We start from the raw sequence: 20,060 nt of genomic DNA on the forward strand, positions 1-20,060 counted from the left end.
CAGCTGCTTTCAGCGGGTGATGGTGCAGCCAGGGACACCCAGGACACATTGTCAGCCACCAGCACCATCTTCCCACCACCACTGAGCGTGGCTGGACAGGCAGAGCAGCTCCTGGCAGCTGGGAACAGCCTGGGCTGCAGCAGTGCCCACGAGGCACCCCAGAATCCAGGTTGGAGATTGTGAGAGATGAGATCACAACTGCAGCTCCACTTGGCACAAGAAGGCACAGCTGATGCCACACAAAGCATTCCCATCCATGCCTGGCCTGCCCCAGAGGCCTCCTCTACTGCCTGCAGGAGAAGCTGGGGAGTGTGCTCCTGCCTGCTCACGTTGCTGAATCGTTAGCTGCCCTCCTGCCTCCTTCTGAACCAGCCCAGGCAGCTGTCTCCAAGACAAACGTCCTGGTCTTGCCCTCGGGTCTCTGTCCTTTAGCCTCTCTAGCTGCAAGTGCTGTCACCACCAGCCTGGACAGCCAGAGATGCACACAGCAGCCCAGGAGACAGGATGGCTCCCAGAGACGACAGCACAGATGTGCCCACACACATCCTCCCCAGCCACCCCCGCAGGAGCTGGAAGCTGCAGCTGAACCTGTCCTGGGCTGGGACAGGGAGCACCTGCAGGAGGGTGCTGGGAAGAGGAGCAGGAGGAGGGTGGAAGCCTGGCCTCATACTCACGGGCATGGTCTGGCTGCCGTGGAGCGCATGGATCGCTGCCTGAGCCTCCGTGTGAGAGGAGAACTTGACAAAGGCACAGCCTGCAGAGGGGACAGGAAGAGCAGAGCAGGCTGCAGTGACAGCAGCGCTGCCCAAGGGCCCCTCGCAGCATCTGCACCTCCAGCAGGGCAAAGCAAAGCCACCCCAGGAAAGCAGGGAACCAGAAAGGGATAACTCAGCCAAAGGCCTCTGTCCTGGGGGAAAATGACCCTGCAAAGCAGGAAGGGGCTCAAATTGTTGCCTCCTTGCTGCACTCTACAGATGATGTCACCACCTCCACCCTTGCTCCTGCTTACCTCTGCCCCAAGCTCTCCATGCACTCCTAACTGGGGAGGGGGGGTCCAAACACTTCAGAATGCAGAGCTAGGGTGAGTCAGGAGGCTCACACCAACAACCCTGAGAGCTCATCTGCAGAAGAGAAGGCTCCCAGGTGACCTTCTTGTGGCCTTCCAGCATCTGAAGGGGGCTACAAAAAAGCTGGGGAGGGACTTTTGAGGCTGTGAGGGAGTGGCAGGAGTGGGGGGAATGGAGCAGAGCTGGAGGTGGGGAGAGTGAGGCTGGAGGTGAGGAGGAAGTTGTTGAGCAGGAGAGTGGTGAGAGCCTGGCAGGGGTTGCCCAGGGAGGTGGTTGAGGCCCCATGGCTGGAGGTGTTTGAGGCCAGGCTGGCTGAGGCTGTGTGCAGCCTGCTCTAGGGTAGGGTGTCCCTGGGCATGGCAGGGGGGTTGGCACTGCCTGCTCCTTGTGCTCCCTCCCAACCCTGCCTGATTCTAGGATTCACCTCCTCGTGGTGCTCTGCTTGTCCTCCTTTCACCTCGCTCCCTGCCCACCTTCCCCCTGCCCTGCTCCCTCTCTGCCCGGCGCTGCTATGGGTTCACCTGAAAGCTGGGGTGGGGGGAAATAAGTACCCCCCTCCCCCCCCACTAGAGAGCAGGGAGAAAGGGCACAAGAGGCAGAGGGGTTCAGACCTTTGCTGTTGCCATCAGGTCCACGCAGCACGGTACATTCATCAATGACCCCAAAAGGTTCGAAGAGCCGAAGCACATCATCCTCAGACTGCTGCTTATTCAACATGCCCACAAAGAGCTTCCTGTCCCCTAGGGGCAAACACAGAGACATCAACCTTCTATGAGGCTTAACAGTCCAAAGCAGGAGGAACAGGACACTTAAAGCACACAGCCCCAGCCCCACTGCTTGAAAACCTGCCCGGCATGGAAAGGATTTGCTGCTGGTTGAAATGCTTCCAAGGTCCTCTCAAGCTCTTCATAGCTGCAAAGGTTTCTGTGGCTGTTCCTGGCCTCCCTTTCCCCAAAGGACTTAACAAAGAATAAATTAGTCATTTTCTTCTATTCCTTAGTCCTTTCCTTGGGACCCTCCAACACAAACGGTGGCAAGAACTGCCTGGGCAGCTGCACCCTCGTTGGGCAGGGTATGAAGGTCCTGGAGGTACCTTAGGACACAGAGCAGACAAATCCAAGCAGCATGAATCAATTCCAGGACTCTCAGCTTCTGGTTCTTGTTTTCCTTCTGTCCCAGCCATTGTTTCTACAGCTGCTGTCTGCCCTTCTCTACTCCAGTTTAACCAGTATGTCTACCAAGCTGCCCTCTAAGGCCTGGAACAGACCCCAGCATCCTGGGTCCCAGCTGGCCTCACCATAGGGTCAGCCAGCTGAGGGCCAACAAACAGCTCCATGGTCCCTACTGCCCCCCTCCCCAAGAAGGGCTTTTTGTACCTGTGTCACACTGGTGGCAGGCTGGGAACACATCTGGGACTTCCCAGAGAGAGTGACTGGCACTGGAATGGGCTGCCCAGGGAGGTGGGGGAGTTGCTGTGCCTGGAGGTGTTGAAGCCAAGCCTGGCTGGGGCACTGAGTGCCATGGTCTGGGGATTGGCCAGGGCTGGAGGACAGGTTGGGCTGGCTGATTCTGGTCCATTCTATGATTCTTCCAACCTGGTTGATTCTATGACTTTGAGGTCAGGATCCTTCTGGGCTCCTCCAGCAGCAAGCAGAAGTGAAGATTATGCTTTTGTAGGGCTGGCCAAGCATGGAGGTGGGAAGCAAGGTGCAGAGTGCCAATCCTCTGCCCTCCTCAGTCCCCCACAGGGGCCCATCACACGGCCTTGTGCCACCCAGCCAAGCACAAACACAGCAGTGGCTGCAGCAGCATCCTCCACAGATTGCTGTGAGCAGCTATTAAAATAGCACAGCTCGAAGCCCTCAGCCTCCTGCCAGCCCAATCTCCACTTGTGCAAGCAGGCAGTTGTGCCAGCTGCAGAAGTCAACCCTCCCCCACTGCCCCACGCTACCCACAGGAGGGAAATCTCCCAGGCTGTGGCTCGGGAGGAGCAGGGAGAGAGGATCCCTTGTTGTCAGCAAGGGGATCAGAGGGACTGGCTTCAAACACAGCCACTGGCAGGTGAGGCAGGTCAGGGCTAACAGCAAGGAAGCTGCTGTCTGAGAGTGCAGGGGCCTGAAAAACAGCAGGTCTTGGAGCTCTAACAGCAGAGCAGGAGTGGGGGCCATGGCACACTGCCCACAAAGCTCCCTCAGCCCCTTCCTTGCTCCTGTTGAGATGCTTCCCACCCAGGAAAGCAAGGAGTCTGCCTGCCCTCTGCTGCTCCCCACACACACAGCTGGGAAGGCAGGCAGGGAGCACCCAGGTGTGCCAGGGCCCCTCGCAGAGAGGCAGATGCACTTCCACAGCACGAAGGGAGGAGCAGAGAGGCTCAGGCAGGCACAGGAACATGTTTGCACATTGGCCCAGCCCCAGCAGGTGCCTCCAGGAACAACATTCCTGAGAGGGCTGTGCAGACAAATGAGCCCTTCCACCACCCAGACACCACAGGCAGCCCCTGGCATGGCTGCAGCACCCTCCAGAGCCCAAGCATAAGCTCCTGCAGGCTCAGCTGCCCACTGGGCACTTGGCATACATGCAGGGCTGGCACCACAGGCAAAGGGTTAAAAGTGCTGCAACCAAGGCTGTGTACTCCTGACTTTTATCACTGGGCAGGGCTGAAATTGTGCCCAAGGCCACGCTCCCAGACTTGCCCATTTTCATGATTCCCTGGATAACTACAGCTGTGGGAATTTGTTATCTATGTTAACTCAGTGACAGCTCCCAGCAGCTTGAGCTGTTTCATAACAGGAGACACAGAGATCCACCAGTGCCTCCTCAGGTGCAGAGCACAGGATGCAGATTTAGTAGGGGCACAGAAGTTAGGAGCAGCTGTGGAGCTGTTGGAGGGTAGCAGAGCCCTGCAGAGGGACCTGGCCAGGCTGGATGGGTGGGCAGAGGCCAAGGGGATGAGACTGAACAAGGCCAAGGGCAGGTTCTGCACTTTGGCCACAACAACCCCAAGCAGCACTGCAGGCTGGGGCCAGAGTGGCTGAGAGCAGGCAGGCAGAGAGTGAGCTGGGGGTGCTGGCAGAGAGGAGCTGCAGAGGAGGCAGCAGTGCCCAGGTGGGCAGCAGAGCCAATGGCAGCCTGGGCTGGCTCAGGAGCAGTGTGGGCAGCAGGACAAGGGAGGTTCTTGTGCCCCTGTGCTCAGCACTGCTCAGGCCACCCCTGGAGTGCTGTGTCCAGTTGTGGGCTGCTGAATTGCAGAGAGATGTTGAGGTGCTGGAAGGTGTTTGGAGAAGGGCAGCAAGGCTGGGGAGGAGCCTGGAGCAGAGCCCTGTGAGGAGAGGCTGAGGGAGCTGGGGGGGTGCAGCCTGCAGCAGAGGAGGCTCAGGGCAGAGCTCATTGCTGCCTGCAGCTGCCTGCAGGGAGGCTGTAGCCAGGTGGGGTTGGGCTCTGCTCACAGAAGAAGGGGACACAGCCTCAAGCTGTGGCAGGGCAGGTTGAGGCTGGATGTGAGGAGGAAGTTCCTGGCAGAGAGAGTGATTGGCACTGGAATGGGCTGCCCAGGGAGGTGGTGGAGTGGCTGTGGCTGGAGGTGTTGCAGCCAAGCCTGGCTGGGGCACTGAGTGCCATGGTCTGGTGCTTGGCCAGGGCTGGGTGCTAGGTTGGGCTGGTCCCTTCCAACCCTGACTGATTCCATGATCCTATGAAATGCTGAGCTGCCTCATCTCTCCCCAAGCCCTTTCACCTGATGCCTGCTGTCACCACTCCTCAAGCAGCCTGTCCCCAAGTCACCTGAGCTTCCTCCTGCCACTGCTGTGCTCCTCTGAATCCCCAGCAGGGACTCCCTGCAGGGCTGGGAGATCTTCTCTCCCTCTACTCTTGCAACAGCTCAACCTCCTTCTGCCATTTTTCCTTCCTTTTCTCTCCAGCTCTTGTTTTTCACCCTCTGATTGGCAATTTCCCATGCTGTCCAGCAACCAGGAAAATTGTCTCTGATCTCTGGCTGTTGAGTTCCCATGGAAACGTGCTCTGGGCACAGTCAGTCACCCAGGCAGCAGCAGCAGCAAGGCCAACGCAGCACAAGCTGCTGATGGAGACACCGCAGGAACAAGCAAGGGGTTAAAGCTGACTGCATCAGCCAGCAGAGAGAGAAGAGCACACTGGACACTGCTCCTCTTTAAACCCAGTGGATCTAGGTCATCTGGCCAACAGCTGTCAGCAGCAGGGATGAGGGAGAGGGAGGAAGCCTGCTGGAGCAGTTGGCTGTGGACAGGGCGCATCAAATCTCCTTGGGTATGCAGAGAGCTTCCTCGTCTCTAAGGCAGTGCTAATGGGCTTGGGCTGGCTGTCATATCACATCAGTGCAGCACACTGCTCCAGGTCTCCCAAGAAGCACAGACAAGCTCCTCTGCCCCCTTGCTCCTTCTCCTTCTGGCACTCCCAAGCTCACAGAGGCGTGAGGGAAAGGAGGAAAGAGCTGACAAAGCCTGCACCAGGGTCGCAGGTCCCCCTCTGAACCCGTGCAGACAGCATCTTTTCACTAGGGAAGCCACTGAGCCCCCACAGCCCCTGCAAGGCTTGGCCAGAACTGCCCCTTGGGCACAGAAATGAGCAGCTCTCAGGCCAAGAGACAGGTTCTGGTGCAGGGTTGCTTAATGTGAGAGATGTGGAGTCCCTGGGGAGGATGAAAGAGGTTCCCCTTCAAGGATAATGCACAGCAAAGCCTCACTGATGCCTGCAGCTGTTCCCTTGATAAATTCCTAATCCAGGCAGTCCTGCCCTGCCCCAAATCTTTCTTTTACCTCCTGTCACTGTGGGGCTCTTGCTAGAAGGAAAGGCTCTTCCCACACCTGCCAATGAGCTCAGCTGGAGTTGCACTCACCAAAGAAACACAAACTGCGAAGAAAACAAAGCTGCAGTGGGCAGAGCCTGAACTGTCTCCTCTGCTTTCACTGCCCTCTGTGAGAGGGCTTCCTGCAGGGGCATCAGCTGGGCATGGCAGGCCTGTGGCATCCAGCCTGGGGGTGCCTGGGATCTGCCAGTCTGTACCTGGAATGGTTTTGTGAGCCAGTTGGAGCACCTCTGCTATCAGGATAGGCTGAGGGAGTTGAGGCTGCTCAACCTGGAGAAGAGAAGGCTCCAGGGACAGCTTAGAGCAGCTTTTCAGTACCTGAAGAGGGGCTACAGGATTGCTGGGGAGGGACTTTTGACAAGGGCTGGCAGTGACAGGATGAGGAGAATGGCTTGGAGCTGGGAGAGGGAGAGTGGAGATTAAGAAGAAATTCTTTCTGGTGTGGGTGGGGAGAGACTGGAACAGGCTGCCCAAGGAGGCTGTGGCTGTCCCCTGCCTGGAAGTGTTCAAGGCCAGGGTTGGATAAGGCTCTGAGGGACCTGTGTGCTAGTGGGAGCTGTCCCTGAGGTTGGAACTGGATGATCTTTATAAGGTCCCTTCCAACCGAAGCCATTTGATGTACCTCTGAAGCCATGAGGTGTCTGGGAGCAGTCCTCTCCCTTCCTCTGCACTGCAGGCACCTCTAAAGGAAAGCTCAACCTCTCCTAGCACCACTGCTGAGAGCCAAGCACCCTGAAGGCACTGCCTGCAACGTGCAGAAAGACCTGAAACTCAGCCCTGAACCCAAGGGCTGAAGTGAGGGGAGATGAATTCAGCCAAATATGGTTTAGACAAAGCCCCTAGAGGAGGACGCTGAAGCCACAGGGCTTGGTCTCTAGGTGGCAGGTCTGAGATTCTCTGGGATAACCCTCCCAGAACTCAGTAAGAGTCAGGTGTGAGCCCCCAGATCCCCCCACAACTCAGTAAAAGTCGGATGAGACCCCTCAAAACCCCCAGAACTCAGTAAAAGTCAAGTGTGAGCCCTTAAACCCCTGAAGAACTCAGTAGAAGTCAGATGTGAGCCCTCAAAACCACCCCAGAACTGAGTCAGAGTGAGATGAGAGCCCTCAAAACTGTCTAGAACTCAGTAAAAGTCAGATGTGAGCCCTCAAATCCCCCAGAACTCAGTAAAAGTTCTCCTCACTACTAAATTCCTTCCAGGGGCAGCAAAAATGAGCATCTCTCAGCCCAAGAGAGAGGTTCTGGTGCAGGTTGCTTAGTGTGAGAGATGTGGAGTCCCTGGGGAGGATAAAAGAGGTTCCCCCTCAAGGATAAGGCAGGGCAAAGGCTCACTGATGCCTGCAGCTGTTCCCTTGATAAATCCCTAATGCAGGCACTCCTATTCTTATTAATATTATTTACCATTATTATTAAAAGCAACTACAAACTGTTTGGAAGTGACCTCTGAGCCAAACAAAAGGCTCCCAAATCTAAAGAGGGCAGGCAGGATCTGCTGCCCAGCAGAGCAGCCCTGGCATGAATTCCTTCCCCCCCACTCCTCGCTACTGAACTCCTTCCAGGGGCAGCACAAGGCATGGAGAGGCAGAGGAAAGAATGGAGAGGCAGAGAAATGCACAGGGAAGAGAAGGGAAAGCAGCCTCAATGGGCTGATGGCTTTGGAAAAGGCTGGAGCTGCAAAGCTTCTCCACCTGGAGGAGGCATCTGAGCTGCTGTGAGCTACCCATTCAATGATCACAGATCTCTCCTCTTCCCCCATCCTCCCTCTCTGAAGTACTCAGCACACACAGCTCTCACCCAGCTGATCCCCTGCAGGCTGACAGCACCTCCATCTCAGGCCTGGACTCAGCATCCTTCCTCTTCAGACAGTTTCCCACCACCTGCTCCTCTCTGCAGCAGCTCTCAGGCCCTGGCAGGGCGATGGAGGCTGTCGAGGGGCTGAGAGCGCAACAGGGCTGGGGGAGGCAGAGGGCTGCAGACAGAAGCTTCATGCTGCAAGCTGAACAGGTTAGGAAGGCAGAGCTGCTGCAGGCATCTGCCTCTCACTGGGCTGGGGCAGGTGTTGAGAATGCAGAAAGCTCTTCCCAGCTGCTTGCACCCCCCAGGACCCTTGGTGCCATACACCAAAGTGCCAGCCTGCTCCAGTGACCTGCTGGGGCACACACAGACCCTGCTGGGCCAATGGGACTCTCCAAGGGCACACACAGACCCTGCTGGACTAATGGAACCCTCCAAGGGCACACTCAGACCCTGCTGGGCTAATAGGAACCCTCCAGGGGCACACACAGACCCTGCTGGGCCAATAGAGACCCTCTATGAGGCAGACTCAGACCCTGGCAGGATAACAGGAACCATCCAAGTGGCATATACAGACCCTGGCAGGCCAATAAGACCCTCTAAGGGCTGGGCAAGAGCAGAGTGGGCAACCACAGCAATGCCTTTAGCACTTGAAGTGCTCTCAGCTGCCTGCTATGCCGACCCCAAGGGCTCTCCATCCAAACCTACCTCTCACCTCTCATCCTGCCCCTACCTGCCAGGCAGGGGAGGGAGATGCAGGCCAGATCAAGACCCCCATCTCTTGGCTTTGTGTGTCTCCCTTTCACATAGCCCAAAGTCCCCCCCAAGGAGAAGCAAGGAGAGATGACAACTACCTCCACGGCTCTCGCTGTCGGCAGGTTTCACCTGGATCGGGCGAGCCATCTGCAAGGGAAGAGAAATGCAGAGGGTTAGAGCTTGGCCCATCTGCCTGGCACACCGTGCTGGCAGCAGTGGCACCAGGGCACCCCTCTGTCTGCCTGCTGAGCAGAGCAGGAGGGAGACAGAAAAGAAGCCAAGACATTGTGATGGCGAGCAGGAGCCCGGGGAGAAGAGAGCGCAGGGGGTTTAGGCTGGTCCTGAACACCTCCAGGGTGGTTGTGCAGCACAGAAGCACAGAATGGGATCTTTGCAGACATAGAATCATAGAATGGTTTGGGTAGGAAGGGACTTCCAAAGCTCACCCACTGCAAGCCTCTCTGCAGGTCAGCAGGGACATCCTCAACTAGATCAGGTTGCCCAGAGACTTGTCCAGCCTCACCTTGAATATCTCCAGGGATGGGGACTCAGCCACCTCCCTGAGGAACCTGTTCCAGTGTTCCACTACCCTCAGGTGCTGGAAGGTGTTTGGAGAAGGGCAGCAAGGCTGGGGAGGGGCCTGGAGCAGAGCTCTGTGAGGAGAGGCTGAGGGAGCTGGGGGGGTGCAGCCTGCAGCAGAGGAGGCTCAGGGCAGAGCTCATTGCTGCCTGCAGCTGCCTGCAGGGAGGCTGTAGCCAGGTGGGGTTGGGCTCTGCTGCCAGGCAGCCAGCAACAGAAGAAGGGGACACAGCTTCAAGCTGTGGCAGGGCAGGTCTAGTCTGGATGTTAGGAGGAAGTTCCTGGCAGAGAGAGTGATTGGCATTGGAATGGGCTGCCCAGGGAGGTGGTGGAGTGGCCGTGGCTGGAGGTGTTGCAGCCAAGCCTGGCTGGGGCACTTAGTGCCATGGTCTGGTTGATTGGCCAGGGCTGGGTGCTAGGTTGTGCTGGGTGAGCTTGGAGCTCTCTTCCAGCCTGCTTGGTTCTATGATTCTAGGTAAATCACTTGTTCCTCAGGTGACAGTAACCTCACCTAACTGAGCCACTGACCTTCCTTACAGGAGGGAGGGCAGATGGCCTCTGAGCATGGCTAGGAGCAGCACAGCAAGCAGGGATGTTGCTTCCCCTTCCCCAGCCCTCACACAGGCAGAGCTCAGTGCAACAGAGCAGGTCTAAAGGAAGGACAGAGCTGCTCTGCAGCAACATCTGTCCACAGAGGCAATGCTCAAGCTGAAAGCAACAGAACTCCTCTCAGCTGGGTGTGGACAAGAGCTGTTTACTTCTCTTACACCCATTGGTGTCACCAGCAATAACCAGCCAAGAGCCACAAGCCTGAGTGGTAGCTTGGCTCAGGAGCTCAGAAGACTTCCCAGGTAAGACAGAGAATCACTTCTGCCAGCCCAGAGCTGCTGCATTAAGCAACCCTCAGCTGCAACCCACTTGAAAAGAAGTGCAAGGCCTGGTGGTGACCTCTGCTGCCCAGGAAGGCAGGGCCAAGCTGCAGCCTCCTTCCCAGGTGAGCAGGACCCAGCTGCTAGGAGCAGTGTACGAGGCAGAGCTGCACACTCACAGCGCAGCTCCCTCCACGTCTCTCAGCGTCACTCCCAGAGGCTGAGAGTGACTTCAGTCACTGTCATGCATCACAAAACCCACGCAGAGCTCTGCAGGCAGGACCTGCACACAAGCTGCAGGCCCAGGCAGAGTCTGCCCCTTGCCCTAGGAAACACCCCCAGAAAAAAAGAGCAGGACCAGCAAAGCTGAGAGTGGAAGCAAGACATGAAAGTAGAATCAGAGAATCAGGCAGGGTTGGAAGGGAGCACAAGGAGCAGGCAGTGCCAACCTCCCTGCCATGGCCAGGGACACCCTACCCTAGAGCAGGCTGCACACAGCCTCAGCCAGCCTGGCCTCAAACACCTCCAGCCATGGGGCCTCGACCACCTCCCTGGGCAACCCCTGCCAGGCTCTCACCACTCTCCTGCTCAACAACTTCCTCCTCACCTCCAGCCTCACTCTCCCCACCTCCACCTTTGCTCCATTCCCCCCACTCCTGCCACTCTCTGACAGCCTAAAAAGTCCCTCCCCAGCTTTTTTGGAGCCCCCTTCAGATCCTGGAAGGCCACAAGAAGGTCACCTGGAAGCCTCCTCTGCTCCAGCCTGCACAGCCCCAACTCTTTCAGTCTGTGCTCACAGCAGAGCTGCTGCAGCCTCTGAGCATCCTCCTGGCCCTGCTCTGGACACTCTCCAGCATCTCCACAGCCCTCTTGTCCCAGGGGCTCCAGAACTGGATGCAGGACTCCAGGTGGGGTCTCAGCAGCATGGAAAACATGGACCTGCTGTCAGTCTCCAAGTGGTGGCTGAGCCAGACTGGCCAGAAAGCAGAGGTAGAGCCCAGAGAGACAACAGCTGGAGCAGACTCCTACAGTATCTGTGCAGTGCACTGGACAGAGATGGCAGGCAGAAGGCTGCCGTGGCACAGCACACCACTGCTGCAGCCTGCCTGCAGGGCACAGCAGAGTGCTTGTGGCAGCTGGGGGCTGGGAGCTGGTTACTAGAGACTGGTGGCAGGAGGAGCAGAAGCCAGGAGCAGCCCCATGCCATACCCTCCATGCCTCAAGGACCGACATGGGGCTGCTTGGCAGAGCCAGGGATGGGCTGGCAGCTCCCCAAAGGAAGGCCAAGCTGCTGCCATGCTGCACCTCAGCAGGCAGCAGTACCAGCTCCCAGGACTTGCTGTGTCATTCAGGGGAGAGGGAAAAGGCAGAGGGTCCCTCTCCCACTCCTGCCCAGCTGCGTGGGGTTGCAGAGCTCCTAAGGACACACTGTGCTGCCATGTGGCCCCAGCATGTGCAGCACTGGCACTCCTCAGCCCCCGGGCTGCTGCTTCCCCGAGGAGCTGCCAAGGACCAGGCATCTCTTTCAGCCCATGAGCCAGGGTGGGGGGCAGGGGCTCGGAAAGATGCAGCCAGAAACGGCTCCAGAAAGCTTCCAACTGCCTCAGCGAGAGGCTGTGGCTCCTATCGCTGCTCACAGCCCCTGGCAATCTGCCTGTGCCTGCTGAGGCTGGGGGTGTTTGGGCAGCAGGCTGGGTGGGAGAGGGCAGGCAGCCCAGATGTGTGCTCGGGAAGAGAGGGCTCAGTGTGGAGCCAAGAGGGGCAGCTGGCCCCTCACTCCCCACTGCTCCCACAGCACTGAGAAATAGCTTTGTTTCTGCTCAGGATGCAAACCCAGGATTAAGCTAAACAGATGGGGAGGGAGCTGGAGGGACAGACTCGGATCTCGGTTTCTACGAGGAGCAAATCCATATGGGGGGAAGGGAGGGAGGAAGGGATGCTGTGGAAGCCAAGAGCATCACACCCCCACGTGAGCACGGACCCACCCAAGGATGCTGGGGCCGAAGGCTTGGGGCAAGGAGTTGCAAAAGGATGGGGGGGAGGCGAGGGAGGGGGTTAAGTACCTGAGGACATCTCCCTGTCCCCTCCCCCAACCGGGCTGTCACTCCAGTTCCCAGCACCTAGGGTAAAGGAGGAGTTGTCATGGAAACGGTTATTCACCACACGGAACCTGACATTTGTGGTTGCCATGGAAACCAGCTCTTGGGGGCATTCCCTTTGCTTTGCACAAAAGAGACATTTTGATATGATCTCTGGGGAGGGGGCCCCCCTCTACCCATCTGTCCACCCCTTTCCTCTCCTCCCCATCCCAGCGACCGCGATGCAGCCAAGGGTGTGCGCTGCAGGGCCAGCCCCTGGGCCGGGTACCACGGCTGGCCCTAGGACCCTGCCCACCCGAGGAGAGGACACCCCAGAGGGCCACACACACAGCAGGGCCACATGCCCACAGCAGGGCCGTGGCAGGATGCCCGCAAGACAGGGCCGTCGGGAGCGGTGCCAGCAGTGATGGCAGCAGTGACGTGGGGCAGCGCCGGTGCGAGTCTGGCAGCGCTGTCTGGCTGCAGCGACAGCAGGCAGGGGGGCGCTGCCCGGGGCGCGATCGCGCATGTGGGCACCCACAGCTGTGCCAGAGCCTTCTCCCTTGCCTACCTGAGCCGGCACCGCGGCAGGGCACAGGCAGGCTCCCCCCTCCGCCAACGGCAGGAGGAGCGCTCAGACGAGGGCTGCCCATTTCCAGGGACCTTGCCAGCTCCGGTGACTTTGAGAGCCACCCACGCAAGGCAGGGCTGCTCCGCATCTGCTCTGCGAGATGTGGGCAAGGAGCAGGAAAGAAGGCACAAGGAATCTGTCCAGATGATGAGGCTCGGAGAAGAGGAAGATTCTCTGCCTGCTGCTCGCTCAAACGGGAGGGCTGGCAGCTGAGGGAGGTGTGGTCCTCCCTGCAGAGCAGCAGACACCCAGGGGCTTCCACGGGCAGGGCACTGCCACTTCAGTCTGCCTAAGCCCCACGATGCCACCAAGGATGAACAAAACACCAAAGGTCGCTGGAGCAGAGGCCTGGACCTGGAAGTGTAAGGAGCCCACAGCTGCTTGAACTCATCAGCATAGGCTGCAAGGTGTGAGAAGTGTCCCTTGTGAGGCCCTAAGCTTTGCATGCAGGTCTCAAGGAGCTCTGTCTGCCTACAGCAACTCGACATGCCCGAAGGGTGGTCAAGATTTCCCCCTTCCATTTGAGGAAGAGAGAGAGTACCACAACAGCAAGCAGGACTTGCTTCTGGCGTGGCACAGCAGGCTCTGGACACAGAAGTTCCTCTGGCTCCAGAGCTCAGCTCAAGCTGCACAGCAATCAGAGAACAGCTCTGGTTCTAAGGGAGATGTATTTGTAGATGGAATCATGGAATCAGAGTTGGAAGGGACCACAAGGAGCAGGCAGTGCCAAGCCCCCTGCCATGCCCAGGGACACCCTACCCTAGAGCAGGCTGCACACAGCCTCAGCCAGCCTGGCCTCAAACACCTCCAGCCATGGGGCCTCAACCACCTCCCTGGGCAACCTATTCCAGCCTCTCCCCATTCTCATGCTCAACAACTTCTCCCTAACATCCAGGCTGAATCTCCCCACCTCCAGCTTTGCTCCATCCCCCCCAGTCCTGCCACTCCCTGAGTGCCCAGAAAGTCCCTCCCCAGCTTTTTTGTAGCCCTATACAGGTACTGCAAGGCCACAAGAAGGTCACCTGGGAGCCTTCTCCTCTCCAGCCTGCACAGCCCCAACTGCCTCTGTCTCTCCTCCCAGCAGAGCAGCTCCACCCCTCTGCTCATCCTCTTGGCCCTTCTCTGGGCACCTTCCAGCACATCCATAGCCCTCTTGTGCCAGGGGCTCCAGAACTGGATGCAGTACTGCAGCTGGAATCTCACCAGTGCAGAGCAGATGCCCAGCTGGGCCCCACATCCAGGGCTCAGGATGTGCCTCCCTTAAGTTCCAAGTAGGTGCAGATGCAGATCTGTGCCTTTACCCCCCAAGAACACAACCCTGTGACATGGAGAACCTGAGTGAATGATGCATGAGCCTCTACCTGCCTTGCTAGCTGAGCTTTATTTTCCTCACCAAATTGCTCAGCTGAGCATTCCTCTTCTTCACTTCCAAAGAGTAAGACATTAACTAATACTTAGCATACACTGTCAGGCCACCACAGGCCAAGTGTCCCCCACCCTGAGTCCCTCACCCCCACACTTCACAGCCCTTCCTACACACAGACTAAGAGCTGCCAGCTCCCTGACACACCACCCTCAAGAAACCTTCTGGAGCCACACACACAGAGCAATGGACACCAGATGGGCAGCACAAGGGAGGGGGCAAAGCTCCCAGTGCCCCTCCTCCTCCTTTAGCTTCTCCCTCTCATTTGCCCTCCTGGCTGGATGCTCACCTTCCCTTCCCAAACGCAGCTACGCTTCCCCCCCCCGCAGCCTGCTGCTCCCACAGGTGATGTTTCTCTCCCTGCATCCCTCTCCTCGCCAGCCTTTGTCAGCTTGCTTGCTTTGGCACCACTGCTGGGCAGCAGCTGGTGAGCCTGATGGGGCACCAAGCTGCACTGACCACCAGACTGTTAGATCATCCAAAGCACAGCAACCACAGCTCCTGCAGAGCCCTCGGGCTGCAGTGAGGAGATAGCAGTGGTAGGAGTCACTGCAACCCAGAGGAGCCTGGAGGCTTCCAGGGCAGAGGGAGGGGTGGGTGAGAGGCTTTGCTGGGGAATGCTTAGATTACATCCCCCCAGCATCTGGCCAGTAGAGAGAAGTGGGGAGCCAGAGTTGCTCTGTCTGGGATTCCACCTTGCTCCCCGACCCTTGCAGCCCTCTTGGGATCGAGGATCCAAGCACGATTCCCAGCTCTGCTAAAGCCAGAGGAAGATTTGCTGTTGCTTTCACCATTTCTCACCCCATTTTCCTCACCATACCCCAAAAAAAGCCCTTCTGGAGGTGAACTCACTGCCTGCACTTACACTGCTGCCCAGCATGAGCTGTCATCTCAGCAGTCTGGAAGCCACATTCTCCAGCGAGGAGCAGTGACCTTTAGCTCTCACTTCCTCAGCTTTCAAAGTGCACAGGCTGGATGGAGGGAGAAAGCCCCCCGGGATGGCAGGGCAAACCTCTCTATTAATTAGGAGTAAGTGATGTAAAATAGCCCCTCAGGTGCAATGCAGGGGAATCTCATAGTGTTAAGAGGGTCAGAGGCAGAGAACATGAAACACACAAGGCAGGCTGACTCCTCTGGGACCTCAGGAACCAAAAGGCATCCGAGGCTATTGGCAGAATTAGGTCCTAGGCTCTTAAGGCTTTGCAAACTGTGGGCTGGTCCTCGTCTGGCCAGTCAAACAAACGCTCTGCCTGAATAATCACAACCACTTCTGGCTGTGCAGAGCACACCAGACACGAGGCTGATTTGCTCATTTGGATTCTGTCTCTGGTCAGGAACGCGAGCAGTGATGGATCGGTGCCAGCATCACCGCTCCGCTCTCCTGCCTGCATCCATCCACTGACACCTCAGTGCACCTCAGTCCTCTCCAGCAGAACCACCCTGCCCTGAGGAAGGGGAAAGCAGCTCAGCCAGGAACACCAGCAACGTTAGCACCATTCCATCACAGCTCTAAAGGCTGCTTATGAATTCACCCCATCCAGTTCCATTAGGAAGGAGACAAGGATAATTATGAGTACTGTGTACCAGGTGCAGGAATCAAGGCATGTGATGATGAAGGTCATGCAGTTAAGTCTGTGGCAGAAGCAGGATGCAAAGCCCAGAGGCCAAACCATCACATCTCCTGCCTGCATGGCTAAGGCCATCTCTGTTCTGCCTGAGCAAGAACTGCTGGAGGACTTCACCTGCCTGGCTAAGGCCATCTCTGCCTTGCCTGAGCAAGGACTGCTGGAGGACTTCACCTGCCTGGCTAAGGCCATCTCTGCCTTGCCTGAGCAAGAACTGCTGGAGGACTTCACCTGCCTGGCCAAGGCCAACTCTGCCTTGCCTGAGCAAGGACTGCTGGAGGACTTCACCTGCCTGGCTAAGGCCATCTCTGCCTTGCCTGAGCAAGAACTGCTGGAGGACTTCACCTGCCTGGCCAAGGCCATCTCTGTTCTGCCTGAGCAAGGAGGACTCTTGGAGGACTTCACCCAACTGCTCTGTGTTGGAAGAGGACTGTGGTGGGTTAAGGAACTTCCCCCCCCACACTACTGGAAATTCACCAGACCACCTCAGATGGGTTGGAAGTAAGATAAAGCTAAATTCACAAGCATCTTCAGACAATATACTTGCAGCTATCTACAATTATACACAGATTAAAGATACAGAAATCCAAACTCCCTCCCAGGCAGAGAAACTGCCCAGAAGGGGCTCAAAGCCACCCTCCACCCTCCCTCTCTTTCCCAGACAGAAAACAAAACAGGCAGCAAAGCTTAATTTGTTATCTGTTCATGGAAGATAACAGAAGGAGCAAAGGAGAAGTGGAAGGAGCAAGGGCTCTGAAGCAGAAAAGGGACAACTGATTGATCCTTTGGCTTTTTATCCCTTTCAGCAAACCAATGAGTGACAGAGGCTTTAGCATCCTTTTAACCATCTGATTTCTCTCATTAGAATATTCCAACCAGCACAAGGACTCAAAACACTCCAACTTGTCACTTCTGTTTCTTTGGGAGGTATCTTCCTTCCCTAAGCCCAGCAGAGAGGGCAAATCACAGAATCACAGCAACATGCAGGTTGTCAAAACCCCTCAGGATCACCAAGTCCAACCTAGAACCCTGCTCTACAAGAGTCACCTCAGACCACATCCCTGAGCACCACATCCAAACCACCCCGAAACACATCCAGGCTGGGTGACTCCAGCCCCTCCCTGGGCAGCTCATTCCAGCCCCTGACCACTCTCTCTGTGAAAAACTTTTTCCTAATATCCAATTTAAACCTCCCCAGCCTCAGCTTGAGGCCATTCCCCCTTGTTCTGTTTCCACTGACCTGTAAGAAGAGCCCAGCAGCAGCCTCTCCACAATGTCCCTTCAGGACAGCAATGAGGTCTGCCCTTAGCCTCCTCTTCCTCACATTAACCATCCCCAGCTCCCTCAGTCACTCTTCATAATATTTATTCTCCAGACCCTTCCCCAGCTTCATTGCTCTCCTCTGGACCTGCTCCAGCACCTCCACATCTCTCTTGTACGGCAGTGCCCAAAACCGAACGCAATACTCAAGGTGTGGCCTCACCACAGCCAAGTACCAGGGGGACAACCACCTCCCTGCTCCTGCTGGCCACAGCATCTTCCATGCTGTGAACAGCATTAAAAGCAGGCAGAGCAGGGAAGTCATCCCCCATTTCCCACCAAGGCAGGCAGGCATCAGGAGGCAGAGCACAGAGCATCGCTGCCTGCCTCGCCTCTCGGATCCTCTGCTGTGCTCTGTGTTCCTTCTCCTTTAACACACTCAGACAGCCTTGCCTCCACTGTAGCTAGTGCTGCTCTGGGAGGCGAGGCAAGAAACGTATCGCCATGACTCAGAAAGCCTTTGTGTCTCCCTGGTAGCTCGGTGGAAGTGACAGCACCATTACTGTGCATTAACATCAGACACCCAGCAGGGAAGCCAGCCCAGCGCAGCACTCCCAGCCCCGGCTGTGGACCTGGCTGCTCGGTGGACACGTTTAAGTGCAGCCTCAGAAGGCTCCGTGGTCAGCCTGTCCTGGTGGGGCTCTTTCCTTGATGCTTTGATGCACCTCCTCAAGGAGGACACTTAGAAAACCTTCCCTCTTCTGCCCTGACCTCTTCTTGGTGCTTGTGATTAGTGCCACTGAAGGTCAAAGGAGCTTTTGAGGTGAGAAGATCAAAGTGGCAGCTTGCTCAAATCCTCTCCTACAGGTGCTAGGACAAGAAGTTTCCCCCCAAGGCATCAGGAAGAAAAATCCTGGGCCAAATTCAGGAGGTTTCAAGGAGGCTGTGCAGCAGTGCAAAGAGTAGTATGTTGGCCCCAAATATCCTCCTGCTTCTCCTCATCCTTGTGAGACAGAGCTGAAGGAACTGAAAACCCCCAAAGCTCCTCTAAGCAAGTCCCTGAAGAGCAGAAGAGATCAGTACTGGTAGAGAGGGAGCTGCAGAGGAGGCAGCAGTGCCCAGGTGGGCAGCAGAGCCGATGGCATCCTGGGCTGGCTCAGGAGCAGTGTGGGCAGCAGGACAAGGGAGGTTCTTGTGCCCCTGTGCTCAGCACTGCTCAGGCCACCCCTGGAGTGCTGTGTCCAGGTCTGGGCTCCTCAATTGAAGAGAGATGTTGAAGTGCTGGAAGGTGTTGAGAGAAGGGCAGCAAGGCTGGGGAGGGGCCTGGAGCACAGCCCTGTGAGGAGAGGCTGAGGGAGCTGGGGGGGTGCAGCCTGCAGCAGAGGAGGCTCAGGGCAGAGCTCAGAGGTGACCTCCTACACAAGGAGCAGGTCTGGAGGAAGCCAGAATAAAGCTCAGAGGGTCAGAGCATCTCTGCTACAAGGACTGGCTGAGGGAGCTGGGAGAGTTCAGCCTGGAGAAAAGGAGGCTCTGGGGAGACCTAACAGCAGCCTGCCAGTACCTGACAGGGGCCTGCATGAAGGATGGAGAGGGACTGGTCACAAAGGCCTGCACAAGGGACAATGGCTTCAAACTAGAGCAGATCAGATTTAGTTTGGATGTTAGGAACAAGTTCTTTACTATGAGGGTGGTGGAGCAGTGGAACAGATTGCCCAGGGAGGTAGCTGAGGCCCCATCCCTGGAGATATTCAAGGTGAGGCTGGACAGGGCTCTGGGCAACCTGATCTAGTTGAGGATGTCCCTGCTGACTGCAGGGGGGGCATTGGACTGGATGAGCTTTGGAGGTCCCTTCCAGCCCAGCCCATTCCATGATACCCAAAACTCAGGCTGGAGATGGATGATGAGCGACCAGATGCAGACAGCCCTGCTTTGAGCAGGGTTTGACCACAGAGGTCTCTTCCAACACACCTTCCCCTGTGATTCCACACCCACAGGCACCTGTGCAGAGTCATGCTCAGGAGTGTGGGTGCCTGTGCAGAGATGCAGGTCTGGGTGGGTGGGTGCCCAGGTGCCTGCTCACAAGCACCGGTGCCAGCTCCAGGAGGCCAAAGTCTAAGCTCTGTGCTAGAGGGAGATGTGAGCCCCCAGCTGTGCAGGCAGAAAGGGAGGCCTCTGTGCCCAGGGCAGAGCCTGGATGTGTGCAGCTGTGACTGTCTGGGAATGGGTGCTGAGCTTTACTCTTATTCTCCTCCCAGCTCCGTAGGCAGCAGCAGCCAATGTTTGCCTTGGCAGCCTGCTCTCCCCCTGCCACTTCAGGGGATGCACTTTGGAGGGCTGCTGCCTGGCCTCACAGATAGCTCTCAGCCCCTCCAGCCAAACCTCCACCAACAGAAGCATTTGCAATTCCCTCTGCAGTGAACAGATGCTTCTGTGGCTCCTCACCATGGCACTGCTCTAGCCCAGGTACCTTCATGTCCTGGTGCTGTCACTTCAAGGAGCCAGCCTCGATGTGCCCTCTGGACTGCTGCCTTCTAACTGATAATGTTGCATGGCTCTCAGGAATTTGCTGATATTACCTAATAAACCTGCAGGATGGACACAAGACACATCTCTCTGCCCTGCCCAGAGGCTCAGACCTGGGCACACCTCCCAGCTTTGCCAGCTGCAATATCCCTGTAGCATCCACCTGAAGAAACCTTCAGCACCCCTGGTCCAGGCTGGCTTCACATCAGTGCTTGTACAAAAGATAGGTGAGGGGAGAAACGAGATGCTCTGACCTGTGGAGCAAAGCTGGAGGTGAGGAGGAAGTTGTTGAGCAGGAGAGTGGTGAGAGCCTGGCAGGGGTTGCCCAGGGAGGTGGTTGAGGCCCCATGGCTGGAGGTGTTTGAGGCCAGGCTGGCTGAGGCTGTGTGCAGCCTGCTCTAGGGTAGGGTGTCCCTGGGCATGGCAGGGGGCTTGGCACTGCCTGCTCCTTGTGGTCCCTTCCAACCCTGACTGATTCTGTGACCTCTCTACCAAACCCCCTCCAGTCACCTGCGTTCCCTTAGATCATCACAGGCTGTGGATCCTGACAGATGGCCCACAGTGAGCCCTTGCTCCTGACAGCACAGGAGACAGCCTTGCCCACAGGGATGCCCT

The 20,060-nt window shown here is 57.1% G+C and overlaps 1 protein-coding gene across 3 annotated transcripts in view; it reads right to left on the reverse strand.

Annotated features, from left to right (window-relative positions):
* The window catches only part of CELF5 (CUGBP Elav-like family member 5), a 50,438-nt gene that overhangs the window by 16,037 nt on the left and 14,341 nt on the right, over positions 1-20,060 (reverse strand). For 2 of the 3 annotated variants that reach the window (XM_064175082.1, XM_064175080.1), the window contains exons 3-5: positions 8,553-8,604; positions 1,679-1,807; positions 675-754 (exon numbers count right to left, since the gene is read on the reverse strand). In XM_064175082.1, the coding sequence (XP_064031152.1) occupies positions 675-754; positions 1,679-1,807; positions 8,553-8,604 (261 nt within the window). The remainder of the gene's footprint in view (positions 1-674; positions 755-1,678; positions 1,808-8,552; positions 8,605-20,060) is intronic. The other variant, XM_064175081.1, reaches the window with a different exon arrangement.

The sequence above is a fragment of the Pogoniulus pusillus genome, chromosome 41, assembly GCF_015220805.1.
Source record: "Pogoniulus pusillus isolate bPogPus1 chromosome 41, bPogPus1.pri, whole genome shotgun sequence".
Lineage (NCBI taxonomy): Eukaryota > Metazoa > Chordata > Aves > Piciformes > Lybiidae > Pogoniulus > Pogoniulus pusillus.